The sequence below is a fragment of the Poromitra crassiceps genome (assembly GCF_964638095.1).
Source record: "Poromitra crassiceps genome assembly, chromosome: 5".
Lineage (NCBI taxonomy): Eukaryota > Metazoa > Chordata > Actinopteri > Beryciformes > Melamphaidae > Poromitra > Poromitra crassiceps.
Genome location: NC_139642.1, coordinates 65,144,105 through 65,170,633, shown reverse-complemented (window position 1 = coordinate 65,170,633; position 26,529 = coordinate 65,144,105). Strand labels below are relative to the sequence as shown.

The 26,529-nt window shown below is 42.4% G+C and overlaps 1 protein-coding gene across 1 annotated transcript in view; it reads left to right on the top strand.

Annotated features, from left to right (window-relative positions):
* Positions 1 to 3,100: 3,100 nt before the first annotated feature.
* The window catches only part of arcn1b (archain 1b), a 40,835-nt gene continuing 17,406 nt past the window's right edge, over positions 3,101 to 26,529 (top strand). The window contains exons 1-6 of the mRNA XM_083637266.1: positions 3,101 to 3,225; positions 11,165 to 11,428; positions 18,225 to 18,404; positions 21,462 to 21,664; positions 23,811 to 23,972; positions 25,800 to 25,965. Coding sequence (XP_083493392.1) covers positions 3,223 to 3,225; positions 11,165 to 11,428; positions 18,225 to 18,404; positions 21,462 to 21,664; positions 23,811 to 23,972; positions 25,800 to 25,965 — 978 coding nt within the window. The 5' untranslated portion in view covers positions 3,101 to 3,222. The remainder of the gene's footprint in view (positions 3,226 to 11,164; positions 11,429 to 18,224; positions 18,405 to 21,461; positions 21,665 to 23,810; positions 23,973 to 25,799; positions 25,966 to 26,529) is intronic.

Sequence of the window (26,529 nt, the reverse complement as noted above, 5' to 3'; positions counted from 1 at the left end):
GAAAATATGTACAGTACAACTAAATTGTGTTCAAATATATTGACATTTAGATGGCCCTTATGTCCAACAAGTCTACTCAGATTAGGGGGTCAATGTAACGTTAGTATCTTGCATCAATAGATGCACAGCCCACACCAGAATTATTTCCATGTAGGCTATTAACGTTACACAGATGCGAGATCAAATACGCATTATAGGAATACAAATTATATAGATATTCCTATATTTTATGAATTTTTCAGATGTTATTGTGTTGGAATAAACGTCATAATTATGTTTAGTGAGTGCATTCTAGAAGGGAGACAAGACGTAGGAAAACACGCGTTTCACCAAAATGTGTCACCGACCCATGCAATTCACCTTGAAAGTAACGCAATTACAATTTTAAAATAGTGATGGTGATCTGAGAAAAATAAGTGTAAAGCCTCAAATTAACGTGGATTGACTTGAACATAGATTCCCGAACAACCTGCTGGCATAATTCATTATGATTCTCTGTTGAGAAGCGCCATTTGCAGGCAGCCTGCAGTAGCGGGGCGGGGCGGGGCGGGGGGGGGGGGGGGGGGGGGTGGTGGGACTTAGCCTACTTCGTAAAATGGATGATCACAAAAAGAAGAAAAAATAACTGTTTGAAGTTACAATTGAGATCTTCTGAAGGTTTAATCTTGCATTAAAGGCAATGATGCGGTTAATTGACAACTTTTTGGGTGTGGGTTTTGCTAGCATATAAAGGTTAGCAGAGCAGCCAGCGAGCAGCTTCCATTCATGCCTACAATAGCTGTGGGATCCATAATAACACCTGTCTCCCCTATGATAAACCACAGCAGGTCTGCTATTGCATCATATACCCCCTGTACAGTCTGATACCATTATTCTGTTTCTTATATAGTTCTTTATTATGTATTTTACTTAAGTTGAAGCTCCCTCGACAATGTGAGGGAACATTAGCCATTTGTTTTACAGCTTTAATTTCTGTATATGAGTAGCCTAACATAGAATATTTCTGTATTTGGAATTCCTATGTTCATACTCATCGTTGTCAATAAACAGCTATAATGATTTGATTTGTTTTATTATGGATATAAAGACACACCATCCAAGGGAGTAGAACATGCAAAAGTGCAGACACTTATTTCCACAAATTGTAGCCTACTATATAGTTGTGACTCATAATCTGTGCATTTACAATAATATTGATATCGATTTACCTTCATATTCCACTAGCTAGTTTTTTTTATATTTTATTTTCAATTAAAATTTTAACAATACATGAACAAAACAAACGAACAAGCTCAGACACAGGAAAGGAAAAGAATGAAAAGCATACATATAAGTTATTTTAATGTGGTGCTACCATCCATATAGGGTGCCTATGTTGTGCATGGGGTCCCACACAAGGGGGTCCAATAGGAACCAGCCGGGCAAGTCACCCACCGCCCCAATACATGTATTTAAAATAAGTATTTCAAATACATTTGTGTATTTTGTAATTTGTATTTGGCTGGACTGAGAAAAATAAGATGTAATTTGTATCAAAATACTTTCAGACCTTGTATTTTGTGTATTTTAAATACATAAAATACTTTTTTCTTTAATTGTATGTCATTTTATTCTCAAACTGACACATTCTTACCATTGACACAGGTTTAAACTGGAGATTTTTTTTTTACATTTCACTTCTACTCTCTACCTCTGATTGGCTTACCCTCAGAACAAACTCAACCACAAATCAGAGGCAGAGTAGGGTGGGTTTTGAGTCAGACTTCACATCACTTCTTCGTCTAAACTAGTATGAAGCCTTGTATTGGTGGAAATTCCCCCAGAGATAAATTACTAATATAAATTGATGATTAGATATTGCATGCACTGGCCTATCTGCAAATGAAACTGTTTACTGCATATTCAAACCAGTGTATCATATTAGAAAGACACAACTAATTATCTTCTTAATTAAAATTGGCAAAGTGGGTGGCAGTGTGTGGCGGCATTGTGCGTCACGATTGTGATGTCATCAGTGATGTCACTTGAGCAATTGTGATGTCATCAGTGATGTCACTCGATCAATTGTGATGTCATCAGTGATGTCACTCGAGCAACTCTGATGTAGTATGAGCCGATGGCACAATGGCACGGGCAGTGGAGCCGGCAATTTCCATAACTGCAGCCATGATGATCATCTCCAGGGATACTGTTACTTATGATGTCAGATATCTAGGGCTAACATGGTCAAAGTTCCAAAACTTGAGGTTAACATGTAGAAATGCTGCCTGTATAAGTCAAAAGCCCTCACAGAAGGTGATTAACAGCTGCAAGTGAGGGAGAAATTAGCTGTGCTGAAAAACAGCTAAAACTGAAATGAAAGAACTGTAGTGTGTTAGAGCAGTGGTCCCCAACCACCGGGCCACAGACCGGTACCGGGCCGCGAGCCGGTCCAAAACATTTTTTTTTAAATAAACATAGGCTATAATATTATTATGCTGTGTGTGGTAGTTGAACTTTTAGTTTCAAGTTGACGTCTTTGTCGCCACCTGGTGAGTAAATATATAACTAAAACCATTAAAATTGACAACCGGTCCGCAAATTTTTTTCATGTATCTACCGGTTCTTGGCACAAAAAAGGTTGGGAACCCCTGTGTTAGAGAGGGTACACAAAGGAGTATACTGTCACAGAGGACTAAAGAGATGATTTACCATCTAAGGAAACCAGAACATTTCACATTTGAGAACCTGGAATCAGAGAATTAGGACATTTTCCTTACAGAAATGGCTCAAAATGATGAATAGATGGTCAAAATAGGCAATTAATGTAATATTTGGCAATGAATTGATGGATTGACTAATTGTTGCAGCTCTTTATCAGTTTTTATAAAATGTATTTTTATGTATTTTCAAAATACAAAATACGTATTTGTATCTCAAATACATTTTTCAGACCAGTATTTTGTATTTGTATTGTGATAAAATTTTTGAGCAAGTATTTGTAATTTGTATCCAAATACTTTATGATGTATTTTCGCCTATCTCTGCCCACGTCACTGGTTTCCACGGTGGGCTGATCTCGCGCTGCTCTTCCGGTGGAGACGTGGAGACTTCCGGTGGAGACGTGGCTCTGTGTCCTGCCATATTGAAGCTAGCTGCTAAACAACACTTTCACAGTGACACATCAACACACAGCAGCGACTACGACAGACTGAAGAACGCTGCACACAGCCAGACCCGAACATGGTGAGCGAATGTCGTTAATAGATTGTATTTCATTATTTTTGATCGGGCCTAGCAATGATCATAACATTGGCTAACCTGGCAGCTAGCTAGCAGCTAGCTAACGTTAGCTCCTCTAACAGCGACATGAAAGAAAAGGCAGACTCGCTGCTTGTCGGATTGGCAGCACTATATTTATTAGTTGAAAACAATTGATTGAACCATCATTCATTTTGATAGAACACGTTTCAGACGTATAGACTGTAACGTCACACACATTGCTAACGTCAAGGCTAAACGCTAGCTTTACTAGCTATCGTTAACAGGATCCTTGCTAACGTTAACGTCAGGGTTAGCGTGCTGTCAGACTCATCACAGCACTATTGCGTTTGTTGCTGTTGGCAAACAAACAGCTAACGTTAACCAATCTATATCTCGTTATTAGTCATCTTAACGTGAATCTGGAATAGCTAACGTTAACCTTCAAATTAACTGCAATAGTTTCATGTCTGTATCAAGTTCAAAGCCAATGTGTTCCCAGTTCCCTTTTGTATGGGGAGAACGCCACGCCAAATCCCACAATTCTGCAAATCGTCACCCTCTTAAAATAATGGCCTAAGTCACTTTTTGAGGAAAAGGATATTTTTGCCTAAATCATCTCTTCGTGATGCTGGCCACCTCTGGTAAAATGGCCTAAGTCCTTAATTGAAAAGGTCATCAAGTCAAGACAATGTGACTTAGGCAAAAATAAAACTGCGTAAGTCACACGCTTGACATAAAATGCAACTGTAAGTCAGGCCTAAGTCAGTTTTTTTGCCTAAGTCACAATGGCATGTTTGTAAATTGGCCTAAGTCATTTAATTAGTCATCTAATCATTTTATGTTACATAATTGACAGTGTTATTTGTATGTCAATAGGCATATATTGTTGTAAAAAAAAAAGTGGAATGATTAATAAATATCATATATTCTGTATTTGGTTCAGTTTTTTATGTTTTCTGAAAAAGTGACTTAGGCCATTATTTTAACACATTGAATGCCAGCCATGTTTTCATTCCTGTAGGTAAGTTGTGCCAGGGGTGTTTTTGACGATTCTGGCTCATTTTAGGACAGCCGAGGATTCTTTTCTGTTAAGAATTCATGAACACCAATCATCTAAAAATAACTAATAGAATGTGTGCTTTCTCTGTCTAAAAGAGTTAGTTTGCAGAGTTAGTAGTTATGTAGATATTAGCCGTTGAGTACAGCATGGTTTCAGCGTCTGGAAATTTATTCAGAGATAAATGGCTTTTTGTGAAACAGTCACTTTAACCATTCATTTTTGGCATCAGTAAGACCGTCAGACATTCTAAACAATAGTTTTGAACAGTAATTTCCTCCATAACAACAGGAAACACCCCTCTCATTCAAACTCCTCCCTCCGTGTGTCTTCTCCTCCTTCCTCCTGGCTGTACAGCGGGCGTGTCAGAAGCGCTTTTGCTGCTGCCTGCCTGTGTGCCTGCCTGCCTGCCTGCTTGCCTGCGTGCGGACGCTCCTTGTGCGAGTCAAGATGGGCCGGGGAATGCGTGGGCGATGGGCAGATGTTGATTCTGGCCTTTCTGAGGTGTTTCAAAGTGTGTTTCACCTATGATCTATTTTGCAAATCGCTCTCCGCTCTCTGTGTGCTGCTGCCGGTGCGCGGCCGCTCTCAGGCAAGACAAGTCTTGAATGGATTACTGTAAAATCGCCACGGCATTTCCTTGAACGGCTTGGTCCCGCGGCAGTTTTTTCTTTGATTTCGGTCGTCTGGGGGAGCACTGTCAACACTTAGTGGGTCGGTAAAATAGATTATACACATTATCTTGCTCCAATAGTGATCTCGAAGATGTAAAAGTTGTTGATTGATGTCCCACCGTCAAAAAAAAAAAATGTTTATGTAAGACGAGTAAACTCGGCTCTGGCACTTAAGCGTTGGATTATGTAAGACGAATTATTTCGGCTATGGCACTTAAGGTGTTAAGAGGGTGAGGAAATGTAACATTTTGCCACCTCATAAGCATCAATTAGGCCGTGTTCTCATTAGTTATTGTCGCTGCTATTTGCCTGCATATAATCCATCCAACTTCATTTACTTAAGTAAATGTCAACCTTTAGCTCAGGGATACTCAACTTGCTTAGCCTGTGGGCCACTTTTGCAAAAATGACAGGAGGCAAGGGGCCAGTTAATGAACAAACGTTAATATACATTTTTCTGTAGCAGATTGTAGGTTTTTGGGTTGCCAGGCAGTTTGGTCTGACAATTCTGGACACACAGGATAGATAGCAGTGCCCGAAATTAACTTTTTGACTCAACGGCCAGGTGGCGGGTAGATGGGAAAAAAATCCACCCAAATCCACCAAAATAATATTTCGAATTTTTGTCACATATACATATATCTAGGGCTGTCCCGAATACCATAATTAGAGCGTCAACGCTTCAATGAGATAAAACCGATCATAATAATCTAAGTTTATACAATCTGGGGAGGCTGTTCAGACAGAGGAACAAACAAACATGTAGTTGTAGGCTACTCACTTTGAGTTGAAAGGACTCTCAGCTCAGCACTGTCCGCTCTGCGGCTCATCGTCAACTTCCTTGCAGGCTTATAAACTCGTGACGAAAAGCTCCTCATCTGTTCTCCTGATGGCCCATTTTCATCCAACTTTTCTCAGTCTGATATTATTTGCCACAAAATGTGAATTATAGGTGGGCTCACCATAACGTTAGCGGACTTGCCTGCAATGATTGCCATTGCCTTGTCATTGTCAATGAGAGCTGTGTATCTGTGACTGGCCGCTGCTACTTCATAACGTTATAAACAAAGTAAACGACTTGAATTCACTTGAACGCTTGTAAAGTTACTCACACTGGGTTGAAAATTAGGAAAGAAGTGTATCAAGTTTCATGTTTATAAGACAGCCTCTTTCAGTTCAGTGTGCTGCCTGCCGCTGTTCTTTTGTGCTCACGGCGCGTGCAGGTGTGAGTTGATCCCTGTGTTAAACAGTGTTAGCCTGAAGGACCCCGCCCGGCCAGAAAGCTAGAGAGACTGTCTCATGATGAAGCACTCATGATAGCCGGCTGCACACCAAAACACACTTTTATTTTACATGATGACTATTTTGGGACCCACCATGTGGCGGCTAGACCCCTGAGCGTCACACACCAAACGTAAAATCTAGTCGCCATTGGCGCTTGGCGGGTGTTAACTTCGGCCCCTGATAGTACATATAAGTTTGGGCGGCAAGCAGGCAGCGATATTTGCAATGTAGCTGGAGCTCAGTCAAACTTTATTTAACATTTCATTTCATTTTTTTAATTGTTCCTGTCATGAAAATGCACAATACTACAATATAAATTTGGTCTCACAATACATGTTTGAAATCAATGCTTTTCATGACTGAAAAGGAGCAGAAAGAAGAAATATAATATATTCTAACATTAAGTAACATTAGTTTTGATTGTGAATTAGAAAATGGTCAGGGGGCCACTCTGCACCCTATCGCGGGCCGCATCTGGCCCCCGGGCCGCAACTTGAGTATCACTGCCTTAAGCCATGTTCTATGAGGTTGGTGTGTATGTTTGTCGACAATCAAGGTCCCGACCGTCCCGTTAAATTGACAGATACTTTATTCAAATTTGGTGAGGTTTGCTCTAATACAGATCAGGACCTTCCTGGAGCATAAGTGGATGTAGAATTAAAATGGAAAACTGTCAGCATTATTAACGCCATGTTAAGTTGCTTTATCCCTGTAACGTATTGTTTATGCCTTCAGGTAACAGCTATATGTCAACAAAGTCTATAATGTGTTCAGGGAAATGACACTCAAAAGCAAAAAGAACAGCCATTGGTAGTTTAACCCTTGTGCCATGTTTTAATATACTTTGCTTCCCACAAAGGAGGAAAAAAACACGTTTTATCCAAATTAATATGCAAATGAACAGTAACCGGTCAGAGACGTATAATATTATCAGGGTTCGTACGGTCATGAAAAACCTGGAAAAGTCCTGGAAATTTGTTAATTAAATATTTTCATGGCGTTCATTTACGCTGAGTTTAAAATAATTTGTGTGCTTTTAAAACTAATAATGTAACGTTACATGTATGTGACAGTGGGGTAGTTAGTGTCCCTGTGTGTGTGCGCAGCAGGCCGTGCCGAGTACTCCCAGCCGTGGGCGTTTCCCCCTCCTCTCATTCAGTGCTGTAGCTAGCTTCAGCACAACTAACATGGGTGCTCTGAGACTGAGTCTGACCACACGCGCTCTTGTCTCAGACATGCACAGAGATCGAAATATGGAATTATTTTTGCTTACGTTAACGTTGCTGACGGGAAGCCCACGCACGGACACTACATAGCCCGTCGGTTACCAAACTGTAAGCTGTATAGGTATACATTTTGTTGTGTTCCACTGTCAATCAAACTACTTAGCAATAAGAGATGATGTATTGTAGAGCATCTGTGCAATGCCTAACATTCCAGTTTATTATGCAATATTTTCTAGGGCATCGGTGCAATATTTATTATAATAATAATAAATAATTCTTTATTTTTCATTTGCTTATCAAACCTATTTCTTGGGGGGAGGGGGAACATTTCTTTTGTACAGGGCATTTTGCAATATTAGATAATATTCTTGGTGTGTGTGTTTTTGATGTAGAGGGATATCGTTATTGAATGTTAATTGTAGCTTGATTGTACATGCACTAGTGGTGGGACAAAATATCGATACTCATGATATCGCGATATTTCCACTTGCAATACGTTATTGATACACTGGCACCAAGTATCAATATTTTATTAAAATATGCAGGATTTGAAACTGATTCTCCGCAGCCACGTTGATAAACAGTCCTCGGGTTGTCAAAAATATTGATACTTCTGTACTTACTCGATACTAAACATTTTAAACGGATACAATACTCCTTTTCTACAGTATCGAGTTTATCGATAACAGTAGTGCATCCTCTGCCTCCTCCACACAAACACACACACCCAGCACCGCTAGGCTACCTAGCTGTTAGCTACGTTAGCTAAGCCCACTATTGCTGCTGTAACCACTTCACCGACACCGGGCTCAAAATGCCAGTGTGAGTGACCAAACGTTTCACTTGTTAACCAGCTAATTTTTAATTTATTTATCCTGGTTGCTGCTCCACCCTCTGCCGATCTGGGGAGAGCCGAAAACTGGCTCCATGCTTCCTCCGAGACATGGGCAGTTAGCCAGCCGCTTCTTTTCACTTGACAGGGGAAGCTTCACCGGTAGGACATAGCACGTGGGAGGATCACGCTATTCCAACCAGTTCCCCTCCCTCCGAACAGGCGCCCTTAACGACCAGAGGACGCACCACATCAGCAACCCTCAAATATCAAACACTTGACAAAGATATGAGTTGACATGAATTGAAATATGTAATGTAGGCAGGATAGTTTACAGCTTATTAATAAGCTCAATGCAATGAAACAGTAAACTTAACTGGGAATTTAATAATTATAAATAACTAGAAATACAAAAACACAATAGAACAAATAGTTAAGAAAAAATATCAAATATTTATTCTCAAATACATACTGCAGCATGCGCTAGGACGCGTCATCAGTGATGTTATCTGGGGTCGTAAGGTGTTTCGGTCTGTCAACATCATACACCCTCGCCCAGTAGACCCAGCCGAGGCCAATTAAGACCCCGACTCGCGTCCCAGAAGCCGCTCACGGAACAGCCTTCCTACTCTGTCTGCAACGTTGCCTGCGGGAGGGGTAAGCGAGAACGCCCAATCCGCTGCAATAGAGCTAGTGCTACGCCGCAGTATTGGCCCTTCGGTGCATGGAGGAACTAGGCTCTGTGGGTTACTCCCGGCCGTGCTCCTCCTTCGTCTCACCAGACCCTCCCGTGGCAAAGGCAATCCAGAGGCAGAGAGGATGCCTCAAGGACGCCTCAAGAGGGCCTGTGCGCTACACGTCATTCGCCTGCGTCGAGCACCTCGCTCTAGCCTGAAGGACCCCAGGCCGCGCCGATCTTTGCGCAAATATACACAACATGCTGTCTATAACTTAAAAAAAAAATATCGGCCGATAATATCGGCGAACCGATATATCGGTCGGGCTCTATAAAAAAATGTATATTGTTAACATTGTTCTCTTGTTTTAATAATAATAAAGAAGGCCAAATTCGGCCCAGGACCACATGTGTCGTGTGGCAACCGCGGGGGCAGGCATCCCTGGATTGTGGTTAGATGGGGTACAGGGGCAGGCATCCCTGGGTTGTGGCTAGATGGGGTACAGGGGCAGGCATCCCTGGGTTGTGGCTAGATGGGGTACTACAGCCACAGGTGGAGTGACGTGAAATCGTGGCAATTGTTATTCCATTTAATTTGTGTTACTTGACTGATGTCACAGGCTGATCGGGTAATGTGAATATGGCGGCGTGTGTGTGTGTGTGTGAGATGTTACATGTATGGGATCAGCCAAAAAAATGCAAATTAAAGGTCCAATCCGTAAATTTGGGGGGGAAATATATGTTCACAAAGTGTTTTTTATTACCAATAAGTGAATGCTCTAGGTAACTTAAAAAATTAGCCCAGCCGCGTCTCTCTGCGTTCAGCTCTCGTCTCTCTGCGTTCAGCTTCGCTGTAGGAAATCACTCACTGAAGCAGAAGTAGACGAGGCAGGTTGAGTTGATGCAACAAAAAGGTAATTTACGCTTCATCACTAATTGGTGTAGAACACCCCATACAAGTGTTTTGTCTCACTAGTTAAGTCCTGCAGGCCACTCTTTGCACACTGCATTTTTTCATGTGTTTTTTTTATCCGCCACCCAAAAACACACAGGACAAAAGGCTATTGACTTATGTGAAAAACACAGAAAATAGAACCTGCTTCGAAAACTTTAATGAGGGACAAAAGTGTTGGAGTCAGTGTGTGAATGTGAGTGACACAACATGAGGTCGTATTTATTTTAAAACGAGCGACAATTACGGACGAAAAATACAGCGTTGATGTGCAAAAGCCTTAAACCTCTTCTTTCCTCCACCTGCAGGTGCTGTTGGCAGCAGTGGTGTAAACCTCTTCTTTCCTCCACCTGCAGGTGCTGTTGGCAGCAGTGGTGTAAAACTCTTCTTTCCTCCACCTGCAGGTGCTGTTGGCAGCAGTGGTGTAAACCTCTTCTTTCCTCCACCTGCAGGTGCTGTTGGCAGCAGCGGTGTAAAACTCTTCTTTCCTCCATCTGCAGGTGCTGTTGGCAGCAGTGGTGTAAACCTCTTCTTTCCTCCACCTGCAGGTGCTGTTGGCAGCAGTGGTGTAAACCTCTTCTTTCCTCCACCTGCAGGTGCTGTTGGCAGCAGTGGTGTAAAACTCTTCTTTCCTCCACCTGCAGGTGCTGTTGGCAGCAGCGGTGTAAACCTCTTCTTTCCTCCACCTGCAGGTGCTGTTGGCAGCAGCTGTGTAAAACTCTTCTTTCCTCCACCTGCAGGTGCTGTTGGCAGCAGAGGTGTAAACCTCTTCTTTCCTCCACCTGCAGGTGCTGTTGGCAGCAGCTGTGTAAAACTCTTCTTTCCTCCACCTGCAGGTGCTGTTGGCAGCAGAGGTGTAAACCTCTTCTTTCCTCCACCTGCAGGTGCTGTTGGCAGCAGAGGTGTAAACCTCTTCTTTCCTCCACCTGCAGGTGCTGTTGGCAGCAGAGGTGTAAACCTCTTCTTTCCTCCACCTGCAGGTGCTGTTGGCAGCAGCGGTTTAAACCTCTTCTTTCCTCCACCTGCAGGTGCTGTTGGCAGCAGCGGTGTAAACCTCTTCTTTCCTCCACCTGCAGGTGCTGTTGGCAGCAGCTGTGTAAAACTCTTCTTTCCTCCACCTGCAGGTGCTGTTGGCAGCAGCGGTGTAAACCTCTTCTTTCCTCCACCTGCAGGTGCTGTTGGCAGCAGCGGTGTAAACCTCTACTTTCCTCCACCTGCAGGTGCTGTTGGCAGCAGCGGTGTGCACCAAGGCAGGCAAGGCCATTGTTTCCCGGCAGTTTGTGGAAATGACGCGGACGCGCATCGAGGGCCTGCTGGCTGCCTTCCCCAAGCTGATGAACACGGGAAAGCAGCACACGTTCGTGGAGACAGAAAGCGTGCGCTACGTCTACCAGCCTCTGGAGAAGCTCTACATGGTGCTCATCACCACCAAGAACAGCAACATCCTGGAAGACCTGGAAACTCTCAGACTCTTCTCTCGCGTGGTAAGTCCGACGGGAGCTCGCTTTCTGCTTATGTCTGTCTGATATACAGTGTTGGATAGTAGGGATGGGGGGGGAAATCGATACACAATAGTATCGTGATATTTTGCCTGACGATATTGTATCGATATTTGGACGCCAAGTATCGATATAAAATGTTGCAGTCCGCACCTGCAGTGGCGTATTGAGTCCAGAGAAGCTTAATAATGTAGCCTAGGTGTGGGGCAAAAAAAAAAAAAAAACGCTGCATGTTTTACTTCCGGTGAGGTCAAGGAAAAGGTAGGAAAAGGAGTTGGACAATATATCGAAATATCGCAATATTCAATATATCACAATATTCAATATATCGCAATACTATCGTATCGTGACTCAAGTATCATTTTAGTATCGTATCGTGGGCATCTGGTGATTCCCACCCCTATTGGATAGGTTGTGTGAAACTGGTTCGGTTCTTTTTTCTTCATTTCCCTGGCATTGCAAAAGTACGGTAACTGTAAGGTAAAGTGCACACTACTAAATGTTAATGTATATGTTTTTGTGTGTGATTGGTGTGATCAAAAAAACTTGATTTTGCAGCAACCTTCCTCAAAAAATTGCAATGCAATTTGCAAAGTTTTGTGTGATTTTTCTTTTGTGGTAGAATTGCGGGAACTGGCAATTAATGGCGTTGACAGTGGACAGTAATAGAAAATAGCAAATCATTCAAAACAATAAGCATTTTGCTTTTAGGGGCATTGTTCCGGCGTGCAGCGCTGTTCCAAAACGTGTCAACGTGTGTCGTTGCCTGGGAAACGCACATCCCATAATACAACTGTTCGCATCGCATCCCATAATAGTATGATGATACTTGGGATGCCATTGCCAACATAGATGTGAACAGGTTAGCTAAACGTTTAGCGTCGCCAGCGAGGCCCCCACCGTTGCGGTCGGGGTACGTTTCGAAATCCGTTCAGGCCTGAAATCTTTTCTAGGCGAAACACTGGATATCATATCGTGATGAAACTTGTGATTTAAACCGCTATCGCTGATGTGACAAAAGTGGCATTGAGCTCTTAAAATATATTTAAAAGGTCTTACGAAAGTTCTTAAAAGCTATTGAATTTAACTTCCTGCATATACCCTGCAGTTGATTCCCCCCAATTTTCTGTTGCATATATTTCTTTCTTAATAAAAGTAATCTAAGCAGAGGTAAATATTTGGTCATATAGGCCTACGCAATACCTACAGTAGTCTCGCTGGCCAGCCTCCTCTCCCTTCCGTCCGAGGAGTCTGGCGCCGCAGGTCTCCATAACAGGGATAAACCCTCCCCTGCTCTACAGCTGCTCTGCCGGATGTCCGCTCCCGGCTTATTACAAACTCTGTCATTGGCTCCGACCATGTCAATCAGAGCGGCTTCAACTCCCTCCTCCCTGTGTGTCGCTGTAAATAGTGCCTTGCCGCCTCAGTGAAAACAACAACAACACTAACTAGTAGGGCTGTGCCGATTCACTTATCCCCCGATTCGATACTATCACGATACTTTGGTGCCGATTCGATATATATTGCGATTCACGATTATTGCGATTCTACGATTATTGCGATTCGATATTACGATTTATTGCGATTTTTGTTTATTTTTTTCTTTTATTTTTTCAGTTTGTTTGCTTTTTTACACTAGATTAGAACATGGGAAAAGTTGAATCATACACTAGAGACTGTATATTATATATCATGAGTAGGGCTGGGCGATATAGTTAAAAACAGGGGCGGACTGGGATCATAATTCAGGCCGGGCATTAGATACCAAGCAGGCCAGGCCGATATGGGCCAACGCGCGTGAAATTTGGGCCGTTTGAAGCCAGATTTGGGTCCAATTTTACAATGAGATGCACCCACTTTAACCCTGAAGTGTAATTATTACTTCAGACTAACTAATAAAGTAATAAAACCACTAGTAAACCAGTAGGCGGCGCCTGGCCTGCTGTTCAGTGAGTGGCCTGACTGCAAGCACCCAAAAAAAAAAAAAAAAAAAAATTTTTTTTTTTTTTTTTTTTAAATTTGCGATTATCGATTCTGGAATAAAAGATCGATCCAAAAAATCGTGACATTAAAAATCGCGATACTTAGGTGAATCGATTTTTTCCCCCACCCCTACTAACTAGCTAGCAAGCTAACGGCAGAAACCTACACGCTAGCTCGTTGCTACACGCTGAAAACGGCAAGTTGGATTGTTTGAAACTATTTTCCAAGGGCACTGCCGCTAAGCGCCGCCCATCACAATCCCACTATGGAGACCTGCGGTGCCAGACTCCTCAAGACGGAAGTGAGAGGAGGCTGGCCAGCGAGACAATACCTACAGTAACTCAGTAACTGTGTGAGCCATCAGCACCACTAGATTTTTGATATTCCTTTGTGATGCTAACTATAGCAAGCACTAAAGCAGCAGACTCTAATGGCGTCAATGAGGCACAGAGCTCATGCTGATATTAGGCTGGTGCACTGGATATTGGTCAGGGTGGCATTATTAATACATTATTACCGTAAATTCCGGACTATAAGACGCACCGGTGTATAAGCCGCGGGACCAAAATTGACTATTTTTTTCTTCTATAAGCCGCACCGGTCTATAAGCCGCGGGTGTTTTGATGTTTAATTACCATATGAAAGGGTTCGTGCACAGAGAGGAATGTCGGGAAAGCGATGGCTGTTTGGGGAAGCTCCCATTTATTAACATTTCAACAAAACAAAACAAAAGTCAGGTCACTAATCCCCAGACAAAATCACACAACAATAGGCTATATGTGCAGCAAACCTGTAACCAGAGAAGTCAAGTCACTAATCCTCGTCTTCCTCTTCTTCCTGCGTACTGAAACCACCAAAGTCCTCATCTTCAGTGTCGGAAACGAACAGGTTCAGGGTGGCTTCGTCAACCACTCTCCTCTCTCCTTCATTGTCACTCAAAACCAACGAACTCCTCTTCATCTATAGCTGTGTTTCCATTACAGTTTTTCGCAAAAGAATTGCGATATTTCTACAACTTCGACAATGTACAATTGCGACTTGTAGGCGTTTCCATTGAAGTTGCGTTTGAGTGATTCCCCGTTGCAGCAGCTGCCACAGTGATTACGCACGGGGATCTGCCCCATATCCCGTCCCCTGCATGCTCAAATCCAACCAATGGTCAATGGAAATCCCAACATGAAGTTACAATGCATATAAACGAGCCTGATTATCAATTCAAAAGAAAATGAGTCGCAAAATGTTGCTGGCTGCGTGAATGCAGTCAGCGCGACAGGCAGAGGAAAAAAGGTAGCCTAATAGCCTACAACTGGTCCGATTTAGAGATGGAGGGGGGAAAAGGCTGATTTGGTTCTATAATTGCACCTGAAACGTGTGCAATGTATTAGCCTACTCACAGTCACTGTATTCACTTCAGACAGCACCACCGCACCAGTGTGTGCTTTTCATCCTCTCATCTCGCCGCTGTGCCAAATGCGCGCACACAGGCAGCCTGCTGTCACCATGGACCGATTTCTGCCATTAAACATTATCTAATTTGCCCGGCTACGCTTTTGCACAACACTCGTCTTTCTGCTAGGTAGCGTTGCTTCAAAGTTTTCCACTTGCTGCGGAGGTTTTGACACGGCTATCGAACCTTACTTACCAAACTTATTTTCCGCTCCTTTTCCAAGGGATAATATGGGTCACATGACGTGCAAATGCGAAAAATGTGTTTCCATTACACTTTTGCGATAAACTGCTATATCGACACGTCTGAAAAACCACCTCATGATCATCTACTGCTCGTTCTCATGCTGTCGAGAACGAGCAAAGCTTTTTTTTGGTGAAAGAATCCTCCAGGGCGCTTCTTGTTAACAGTCCGAGTGAGTGGCAGGTCGAACGTCAAAGGCACTTCATCCATATTTATGATCTGCTCCGGTTCGATGGAATATTCCTTGATCTTCCTTTGTGTGAATTCGCCGAAGTTTGTGATTTTCTCCTGGTAGTCGGGGGAGGGAGTTGATGGGCTTGTGGCCGTTTGCTTACCGTAATTACCATATGTAAGTGGTCACGCACAGAGGGGATTGTCGGGAAAGAGATGGCTGTTTGAGGAAGCTCCCATTTACCGTATTACCGTAACATTTCAACAAAACAACATAACACAACACCACCGTTGTTTATTTTTACAGTGCACACAGTGTCCGCGGTGTGGTGAAAAGAGGGCAAGAGAGGAAATTAAAACAGAAGTGGATTTATAGTTAGAAAGAGTGCTAAAAAAGAGAGTTTTTTTTTTTTTTTTTTTTTTTTTTGAAAAAATCCATAGATAAGACGCACCGTTATATAAGCCGCAGGGGCCAAAAAACGGGAAAAAAGCCGCGGCTTATAGTCCGGAATTTACGGTAATATAATTAGGGATGGGCATCGAATTTCGAATTTTCGAATAATCGTTGTTATTATCAAGGTCGACTTTTATTATTGAAAGTCGAAATTCGGGGGGGAAAAAGTAAAAAAAAAAAAAAAAAAATTGTGTGAGTGAAATGTTGCATTGTCTCCCCTGATTCTAAGTATAGTCGAATCGCTTGGTTTGAGCAAGTAAAACAACTTTTATAAGCATTTTAAGCAAGGTTTATGGAAAAATGAATGGCGGATGAAATCCCATGAAGAGGGCGAGGGGGGGACTTTGGCACCCCTTTGGCACTCAGACCTGAGCCTACTAAATATTTAATGATCCACTCATGATTGTCAAAACTTTTTTATTTTCGAAAATGTCAATGTCATGTAACATGTTCTTTACTTCAGTGGTGCAATGCTTGTTTGAGCTAAAAATCCACAGCAGAAGCTTTTTCTATTAATTAATAAAGCCTTAGACTTAGAATCAGGGGAGACAATGCAACATTTCACTCACAATTATTATTATTATTTTTTTAACATTTTTAATTTTTATTACCGTACTTTTTTTTTACTTTTTCGAATTTCGATTAAAAGTCGACTTTGGCCAGCGAATTTCGAATAGTGTTTTTGCTAGAAATGCCCATCCCTAAATATAATACACCGTATCTGAAATGAGCCAATGCCAAGAGATCTGCTGCCATAGGTCACATGGGCTCCATCACAGGCTGCAGCCTGGGCGGTATTGAGTTTGATTTGAGAGTGTTACTATGAACACAGGTGATCAACCTCGTGGAGATTCTGTTTCTTATCCATTAGGTATCGAGTATCGTATCTGTATCGAGTATTGTATCAGTGTCGTGATACTGAACTTGGTATCGGTATTGAAGTCAAAATTTTGGTATCGTGACAACACCAGTAAGTCCGCGTTTGATCCATATTTGCATGTGTCCTCGTGACGTTAAACCTGGCAAAACGTCTTCTCTCATCCTCTTGTCATCCCAAGGAAATCCACTGAGGAGCTGACAACGAAGCTAGTTAGCTTTAGCTTATAGCGGTGATACTCAGCTTGTGGCCCGTGATAGGGTGCAGTGGCCCCCTGACCATTTTATAATTCACAATGAAAACAAGTTTGACTGAGCTCCTGCTAAATTGTCAAATATAGCCTGCTCGCCACCCAGGCACTTATTATGTACTTAACTAAATTAATCTAACTAACTACAAACTAATATTGTGTGCGCACAATTATTAGACTAAACTCTGGCTGACAACCCAAAAACCTACGATCCACTACAGAAAAATGAATATTAATCTTTGTTTATTAACTCCGGTCATCTAGGTAAAGTGGCCCCCGGGCAGAGCAAGTTGAGTATCCCTGGCTTATAGGTTTCCTTGAGTTGTGTTTGTTAGATAACTGGGAAATCCCGAAGTGGAGCATTTTTGTTCTCTTTATAAATGAACTGAGAGAACTGAACTGAACTATAAATAACTTTTAATCTACCCGTTTTGCTCTAATGTAATCTTTGAAAATTGAGCTGGTGGTGTGGTTCACTTTGTGTTTCATTCTACTGCCCTGCAACTCCTTATACATTTGTTTGTGTTGTAAAGAATAGCCTTGCTTTATCTGTATTCTGAATGCATGTATCCTTTGTGGGGTTTGACATTGAAACCATTTTAACTGGTTTAACCGCTACATGAATAAATGGCCATGTGGTCATTTTATATAAATTGAATTCACAGAAAATATGCTATCTCGTGATGTATATCGTTATCGGGATATGAAATGACCTATATTGGGATATGAGATTTTGGTCATATCGCCCAGGCCTACTTGGTAGCAATCAGACTTATATCTAATGTATATCTAGGCTGTGATATAGACAGTTTTAACTTGACAATATAAACATTCTAAATAGGTCCTAGCTTACTTCCTGTTTGCTAATACAATAGCTGACAGGAAACAGTGACAGTGATTTTACGCAGGCTAAGAGGCCGTGGACACCTGTTAGCTGTTATAGAATCACTAAACCAGGCTAAGAGGCCGTGGACACCTGTTAGCTGTTATAGAATCACTAAACCAGGCTAAGAGGCCGTGGACACCTGTTAGCTGTTATAGAATCACTAAACCAGGCTAAGAGGCCGTGGACACCTGTTAGCTGTTATAGAATCACTAAACCACCTGTTAGCTGTTATAGAATCACTAAACCACAGGCCGTGGACACCTGTTAGCTGTTATAGAATCACTAAACCACGGCCTCACACAATCCCGTGAAAACAGTCTATAGATGTCATTTTTCGATCAATATGACAAATAGTCCCAGTCCCCTCACTCCCCTGTGTACAAGCTGAATCATGTTGAATGACATTAGTGGAGGGGAGGCTCTGCTCCGTTTGCCTGCTATTGATCAGTGCCTCATCCCCTCCTGGTCAGATCCCGGAGTACTGTCGTGTGCTGGAGGAGAGTGAGATATCCGAGCACTGTTTCGACCTCATCTTCGCCTTCGATGAGATCGTGGCACTGGGCTACAGAGAGAACGTCAACCTGGCCCAGATCCGCACCTTCACAGAGATGGACTCCCACGAGGAGAAGGTGTTCCGTGCTGTTAGAGAGGTGAGAGCACACGCATGCTGCAAAGACAAACATATAATCACACGGTGGATTTATTACACTGCTGAAGACAAATACTCTACAATAAGAAGGCAAAGTGTCAGTGAGTGTGTGAGCAGACATTGTGTTCGGCCTCAGCTTTGCCATTTTACGTGCGATCACATCAAATCTTTCAGGAGGTGGAAAGACCGCCCCTGGAGCCGGGGTTTTAATTATGTAATTAGGGCCGACTAAAAAGCGCTAAGTATTGGCCAAAATGAGTCAACACAGGTTAAGCACTGTGTCTGTGTGTGTCTGTCTGTCTGTCTGTCTGTCTGTCTGTGTCTGTGCCAACAATGGCTGCGCAGCCCAATACACTGCACATGGTATTCAGCTAGTTTATATTAAACATGGCACAATTGACATGACAATTGAACACATTTTAAGAACATATGAATTAGAAATGTATGAATGAAAAGTATAGAACAGTTGCAGCATTATGAGGGTGCACAAAATAATAGCAACTAGGCCTGGGTATTAGGGGTGCTCCAAACAAATGGATTCTTGAAAGGATCGCCATCGTGACTCAGGAACGCCTTGACGGAATTTCATCTCATTTGCCTCAAATGTCCACTTGGACTCAAGGATGAACTGATTACATTTTGGTGGTCAAAGGTCAAGGTCACTGTGACCTCACAAACGCCATTTTCAAGCTTGGTAACTCCATATCTCACTAACACCTTGACGGAATTTCTTCACATTTGGCTCAAACGTCAAAGTCTGGACAGACATGGATGTCGACTGCTCACTTGTTGGCGGAGGCATATATCCGCGGTGCGGTCTTCTAGTTTGTCTTAGATTTGCCTTTGTGTGTTATTGCAATATAAAACTGCATAATGTTATACACTTTATTCTGCTATATTCGGCTTTCTTAGCACACAGCGAACTGGAGTAGATCCTGAAATCCCTCTTTGTAGAGAATCAATTCTAGATTCTTGAATCGAGAATCGTTGGAATTGAGAATCGATCCTGGAATCGGATTGTGACCCCAGGAATCGGAATTGGATCGGATCATGTCTTAGCCGGATCGGAGCACCCCTACCGGGTATAGTTAAAAAAAATGATGATACCAGTAACCTTGAAAGTGACCCCATTAGGGTACTTCATTCAATACCTCTGCACGCTGAACTGCACACTCCCATACACCGTGCTCGACTTCACCAACACAGACCGTATGGGCTATAGCTGCTGCGGTAGCAGGCCAATTGCACGTCACAATAAATTGAAGAATGCTTGGTGGCGATTGGCTGCGAGCAAAACCAAATAGTAATTTTGTTTTCTAGATCTAAAAAAAATCAAAAAAAGGATTGAATGCAGGTATCTGGGTTATTTCAGCACCCAGCCCTAATAGCAACTGAATTTATAGAGACAAAGGGAAAATTAATGAAAATATGTACAGCATAGAAAAGAAACTTATATTTTGGAAGGTATAAAAATATTTATTTATGTGATGGGTACAATTAGATTGGAATGGGAATATATATAAAAAAAGTGACTTTACGGCATGTATACATATATTATATACAGGATTTGCTATTATGTATAAGGATATATGTATATACTGTACCTACAGTGAAAACTTAACCTTAATTAAAAACAAAAACACTTAATTGTCTCAATTAGGGATGGGCATTTTTAATCAATTTCCATAATCGAAATTCGGGAAAATTAACGATCAATTATCGATTATCGATAGCGTAATAATAATAATAATAATAATAATAATAATAATATATTTTTTTTTTACTCTGGTCTGGTAATAACGTTGCGCATTCTCGGCCAGCTATAATGGCGATTTTTTTTTTTTTTTTTTACCTTTATTTATACAGGGGAGTCTCACTGAGAGCAATGCTCTCTTTTTCAGGAGTGCCCTGTTCACATTCACACACATTCATACCTGGAAGCTGACCAGTACAACCACAGTCTGATTTGCTGGCCACTGATCAGCTCCACTGGAGCAGTTGGGGTTAAGGGCCTTGCTCAAGGGCACCTCAGTGGTGGTAATGAGGGAGGGGCAAGCGCTGCCTTTTCAGCGATGCCGCTGTGTAGTAGGAATATCGGACACTAGCGCTGTGGCCAGGTAAACAAACATGTTACATGTCAGGTTACATGATACAAGGCAATCGGCATGCCTGAGCTCGGCACGTCCTTATAACGTCATGAGCGCTCCTGCGGAAACGTTGACAACCACAGTCACACAGCCTTACACTAGCTAGCTAGGCTACTGTACTCACATTATGAGTACTCCGAAAGTAGGACTCAGCTCACCGGCCGCGGCTTCCAGGCTTATAAACTCGTGACAAAAACCTCATCTGTCCTGATGGTCGAGTTCCATCCAGCTGCTCTCGGAGTCCAACGCGTGGATATTATTATTTGCCACGAGATGTGTGTGAACTGTGAATTGATTCAGGTGGGCGTTAGCAGCTAAAGGCTAGCTGAGTCCATGCTGACTGCTGCTACTGCATAGTTCATAACGTTATAAACAAATAAAATGATTTGAATTCACTTAAACACGTGTACCGTTACTCACACTTTGTTGGAAATTAGGAGAGAAATATACGGTGTCATAGTTATAACAGCCTCACTGAGGTCCGCAGACTGCTGGGTGCGTTTGTTTGTGTCCCCGGCGCATGCCGGTGTGAATTCTCCATGTTTAAAACAGTTTTGTTGGCACAAAGGCCCGTGCCCAGCCAGAAAACTAGAGACATATGAACCTCCACCTCACGTTAGTCGGCAATGGAGTGGGGCGAGGAGGAACGAATTCCACCCAAACCTAGTCCGCAAATGAACGAAAAAACAATAATCGATAAAAATTCCACGTGATCGAATTCATTCCTCAACGATCGATTATTGATGAACATCCCTAGTATGTATCATGACATTTTTTTTTTCAGAAATAATTTCATGTTGTTTGGGTATTTATTGATTGATTGATTGATTGATTGATTGATTGATTGTTTGTTTGGGTATTGCTCCACAGACCCAGAAGTAATTTCATGTTGTTTGGGTATTGCTCCACAGACCCAGGAGAGGGAGGCCAAGGCAGAGATGAGGCGGAAGGCCAAGGAGCTGCAGCAGGCGCGGCGGGACGCGGAGCGCTCAGGGAAGAAGGCTCCAGCATTCGGAGGCTTCGGCAGCTCCGTCACCAGCGTCTCCTCTGGATCCATCATCACCGACACCATCGTCCAGCCTGACAAGCCCAAGATCACTCCTGCTCCAGTCAGGTACCACTCCACCAAATAACACACAACTGCTTTTTTAATTAGGACCTATGAAATCTATTATTGACCGTCTAGGGGTCAGTGTATGTATGTGTGATATATATTTAGATTTAGATTAGATTTATTAGGGTTAGGGTTAGATTTATTTCGAACATGGTGAAAACAAAAACAAAGATAAAAAATAAAAGAAATATAGGCAAGAAGTGCCAAACAATCATAGTCAATTGGAATTCACAGCATACAATATACAGCAAATTCACAATCAATTTACATTTGTTTATCATGCCTGAAAAGGAGTAGGAAGAAGTTAATACTTATCAAGTCCTACCCCCTGTTTTATATCAATAGGCTTAATATGAAAGTATTATACTGTAATAACATGTTATACTACTGTAATAATATATAAGAGATGTGTGCATACTCACATTATATCCATAATAATATCTCACATATTATAGAGTTGTGCCTAGTACATTTGTAGCATACCATGTACACATACTAAAACACACATATAAACACATAAATATATATCAGATATCATATACCGTATATATATATAGTAGGGGTGTCACGGTACACAAATGTCACGGTTCGGTACGTACCTCGGTTTTGGGGTCACGGTTCGGTACGAATACGGCACGGTACGAAAATGGGGAAAAAAAGCAACAAATCCCAAATTCTGTTTTTTTCCCTTTGAATATGTCTGAATTCTGCTTTTTACGCTATTTTTACCATCAGAAATAGTGTCTAATATGTGGGAATGAATAAATGTCCACTATTTAATAAGATCTAGGCAATCCACACAAAAAGGTTTTACTCTAGAGCAGTGATTTTCAAAGTGTGGGGTGCGCCTCCCTCTCAGATGTCTGTATTCCAGCTGTTTGACAGGGCAAAGGCATTTCCCCCCACTTTAAATCTTTATTGTACACAAGTTTGTAAACAGAGCGCATGTGTGGAGTAGCCTAATACTCCCACCAACCCCTCCCCCTGTTGTATTTGTTTTATGTAGCATTTGCGTTTGATGTAAGCACTAATTTGGAATCCTATCTAAAAGCGGCCACTAGGCGGCAGTGTTTCTTTAGTCAACGTCAAAATACCTACATGTTCAGAAGAAGAATAAAACGGCAGAAGAAGAAAAACTTCTTTACCCCTGTTGAAAGATACCCCCACTGTCTGACAGACAACGGGGTGGGTTTCACTTTCCCAGTAAGTACGGGAAAGAACCCTGTCAGCGCCTTAACGTTATTGGATGTGAGTTTTGTTTAGCATAATATGATTACGTTCGGTCATCTAATGGATTATTGGAACATGACAAGGAGTCATCGCCTCTTCCTCACCGCAGCTTGCCTGTCTGCATCCGCAGATGTCTGCTTGACCGCATCACTCATCCCACGCGATGTATGTTGCTTGTTTACAAGTTAACAGCCTTGTCAGTGTTATCTGTTATGTAACGTTTAGCCACAACGCGCAACTATAAAGGACTTTGTCGCGGCTACGTAACGTTACATTGGCAAGCTTACCTCGTTGGCTTGATGTTGACAGAATTTGCAAAACAGCTTATTGCCACAAAACGTCCCATTCTGTGAACGCGGATTTCTATGGCCCTTGTGTTGTTTTGGTGTGTCTTCTTCTGTGGCGTTTAATTCAATTCAATTCAATACCGTTCAAACAGCGTTTAGGTGCTTCTGGATTTGAGTATTCGTCGTGTCGTTTCATGTACCGTGAAACGAGGTACCGTGAGGGTCGTACCGTAAATTCACGGGACGAATACATGTACCGTGACACCCCTAATATATAGATATAGATATATATATATGTACTGATCCTTGTGACTATTAGTGATTTTGATCTCAACCGTATCACCCACCCTAGTATACCCTGTCTGTTCTGTTCTCTCCCTCCTCCCTCCCCTGCTCTCCCCCTTTCTCCCCTTCCACATCATCCATTCTCCCCTTTCCCCCTCCCTCTGTCTCTCTCTGATATAAGATTGTTCAACTGTGTTATTGTTATTATTATTATTATTATTATTATTATTATTGTTCTTGTTGTGGTCAGCTAGACATACAGTCTACTCTGAGACATGCTTGTAAATTAGGGCTATACAAACACCTAGTGTGGATGATTTAAACATCTTCATGTTTCTCTCCAGACCAAGCGGAGCCAGTAAAGCTCTGAAACTTGGTGCTCGAGGGAAAGAAGTGGACAACTTTGTGGACAAGCTCAAGTCCGAGGGTGAAACCATCATGCCCGCCTCGGGGAAGAGAGGCTCAGATGCATCCAAAGCTCTGCCACCACCTGTCAATGTAGAGAGGTACAGAAACTTTACAGCCTACAGTATATGATGATGTAGAGAGGTACAGAAACTTTACAGCCTACAGTATATGATGATGTAGAGAGGTACAGAAACTTTACAGCCTACAGTATATGATGATGTAGAGAGGTACAGAAACCTTACGGCCTACAGTATATGATGATGTAGAGAGGTACAGAAACTTTACAGCCTACAGTATATGATGATGTAGAGAGGTACAGAAACCTTACGGCCAATATGGTGATGTAGATGTACAAAAACCTTACGGCCTATGGGATGTACTATTGTGTATATATATGTTCTTTAGTCCGATAAGAATGATCATAATACTTGTACTTCTCATGTACTTTGTGGCAAAGATAACATCACTTACAAATATAAACAGTGCTACACTGTTGTGTTTGCTTGCTCTCAGTATTAGTAATCTCTCATTAATACTGGTTGTGCAACATGAAGGCTAACAATTTCACATAGCTTAAACTGGTTTTATATACATACGCGAAATCGCCTGCGCTGAGGGGTCGCCACAGCTGGCGTCCTCTTGGCGCAGCTCGGCGGAGGCGGGTGTGCAGCTCCTCGAAAATGTGACTCCGTGGCGTCAACGCGGATGTGACGTGACCAGCACGAGAGCTGTGATTGGCCGTTCCCTTGGGCCGTGCACATATCCGCTGACGTAGTTGTTGTGAGGAATGAGGAAATGCCATTTCCTCATTTAGCAAAGCCTTCTGCAGGCTCACCGGAATGAGTTTTGAAATGGAGGGACAATAAAATGTCTCCTGACATGATTGCAAGTTCTTGGTAAACGACATGATAGCGTCATATGTAACAGACATAAGTGTACCACAAGCCACCTAGTGTTTTGGACGTGTACCGCAGCCAACGCGCCGAGTTACGTTCGAGTATGCACAGTCTCACTGTCGCCGCTAGTCGGCGGCAAGGCTCCAAGTTGAGGCTGCGCTGAACCCTGTCAGCGCCTATAGTTATTCAACTTAACCGACACATTCTACTTACATTTGGTCATCTACGTCAGGGGTTCCCAACCTTTTTTTGCACCACGGACTGGTTTAAAATAGACTATATTGCTGTGGATAGATATGAAATGCATAGTGCATAGTTCATACGTTTGGATATAGTATCAAATACACAGGGTGTATTTTCCTCGCATGAAGATAATATGGAAACATTAATTCATCAATGTGTCTCCCACACACCACACAGCTTCTCTCTCTCATGTCTGAGACGTTGATATGTTTCTTCAAATGGATTTGGATTGAAACTAATGTCTGATAGAGAACTGCAGGAATGAGTCCGGAAGTATGTTTCCGGGTTGGTAAGAGGAAAAGTGATTGGGGATTTCACTTAAATGCATAAAATAAGGTCTGTGGTTAACACAAGTTTATGGGAACACGAATTTGGGTTCAGCGGGATAATCTTCACAAACGTGAATTACTTTTGAATTTTGGAACGTAAATGTGTTTTTTGTATGAGTTTTGTAGAGAACGCTTCAAAAGGCATAAAAGTGATTAACGTTCATGAAGATGATCCTGCTGAACCCAAATTTGCGTTCCCATAAACTTTTGTTAACCACCGACCTTATTTTATGCATTTAAGTGAAATCCCCATTCTAAAACCCCATAGACTTATCCCCAGACGAACCAAAATGGCGGGGATTTCTGGTTAAGCCTACAAAAATACGTCATCCCTGTGGTACTCTATATACTTTTGGATGCTTACTATTATGCACATTCGTCCCTAAATTCCATCGTTAGAAGGTGGATTTTGGTTTCCAGGGGCTTTAAAGCCTGTGTGGATATCTTTCCTCCCCAGTGTCCATTTGCGCGTGGAGGATAAGATCTCTCTGACCTGTGGGCGTGACGGCGGCCTACAGAACATGGAGATTCTGGGCATGGTGACGCTCCGAGTCACCGAGGACAAGAGCGGACGCATCCGCCTCATGATCAACAACAACGACAACAAAGGGCTGCAGCTGCAAGTAGGTCCACTACACATTTATTTCCACAAAATATAATATTTCGCGCTCGCAAATCAGTGCTTGATCGCTATAGTGACAGAGGCCCGACGGATATGTAGCCTGCTAAATATCTGCTTGTGTCAGGAGAGCCATCAACATGTTTCAGCCAATGAGAGCGCAGTGATGTCTACTGTCTACTGTGTCCAGCAGACTGCAGGCAGGCAAAGGGGTCTGACGGAGATAGTATATGAGCCATTTACGAAGATGTTTACTAAGATCATTATGTTATCTATTGAAACACGAAATAATATTTCAGACAACTCTTGACTTAACTCTTTGAACCAAGTCTGTAGAATGGCCCATATATGTTGGGCGAGCATGTGTGTTTAGAAATAAAGCCGTGAGCAGAGCTGTGTGAGACTGTTAGTGGACGCGTCAGGGATTCATTCTCCTGGTGAAATATCTCCTCGTGTCATGTTTGACCCCCTGTCCCAGCTCAGTCATGTACTGTGAAAACCCAAATGACTCAAAGAGTCACAATTACAAGACAAGACAGCTGCTGTGTAGAGTGAAAAGAACATCGGC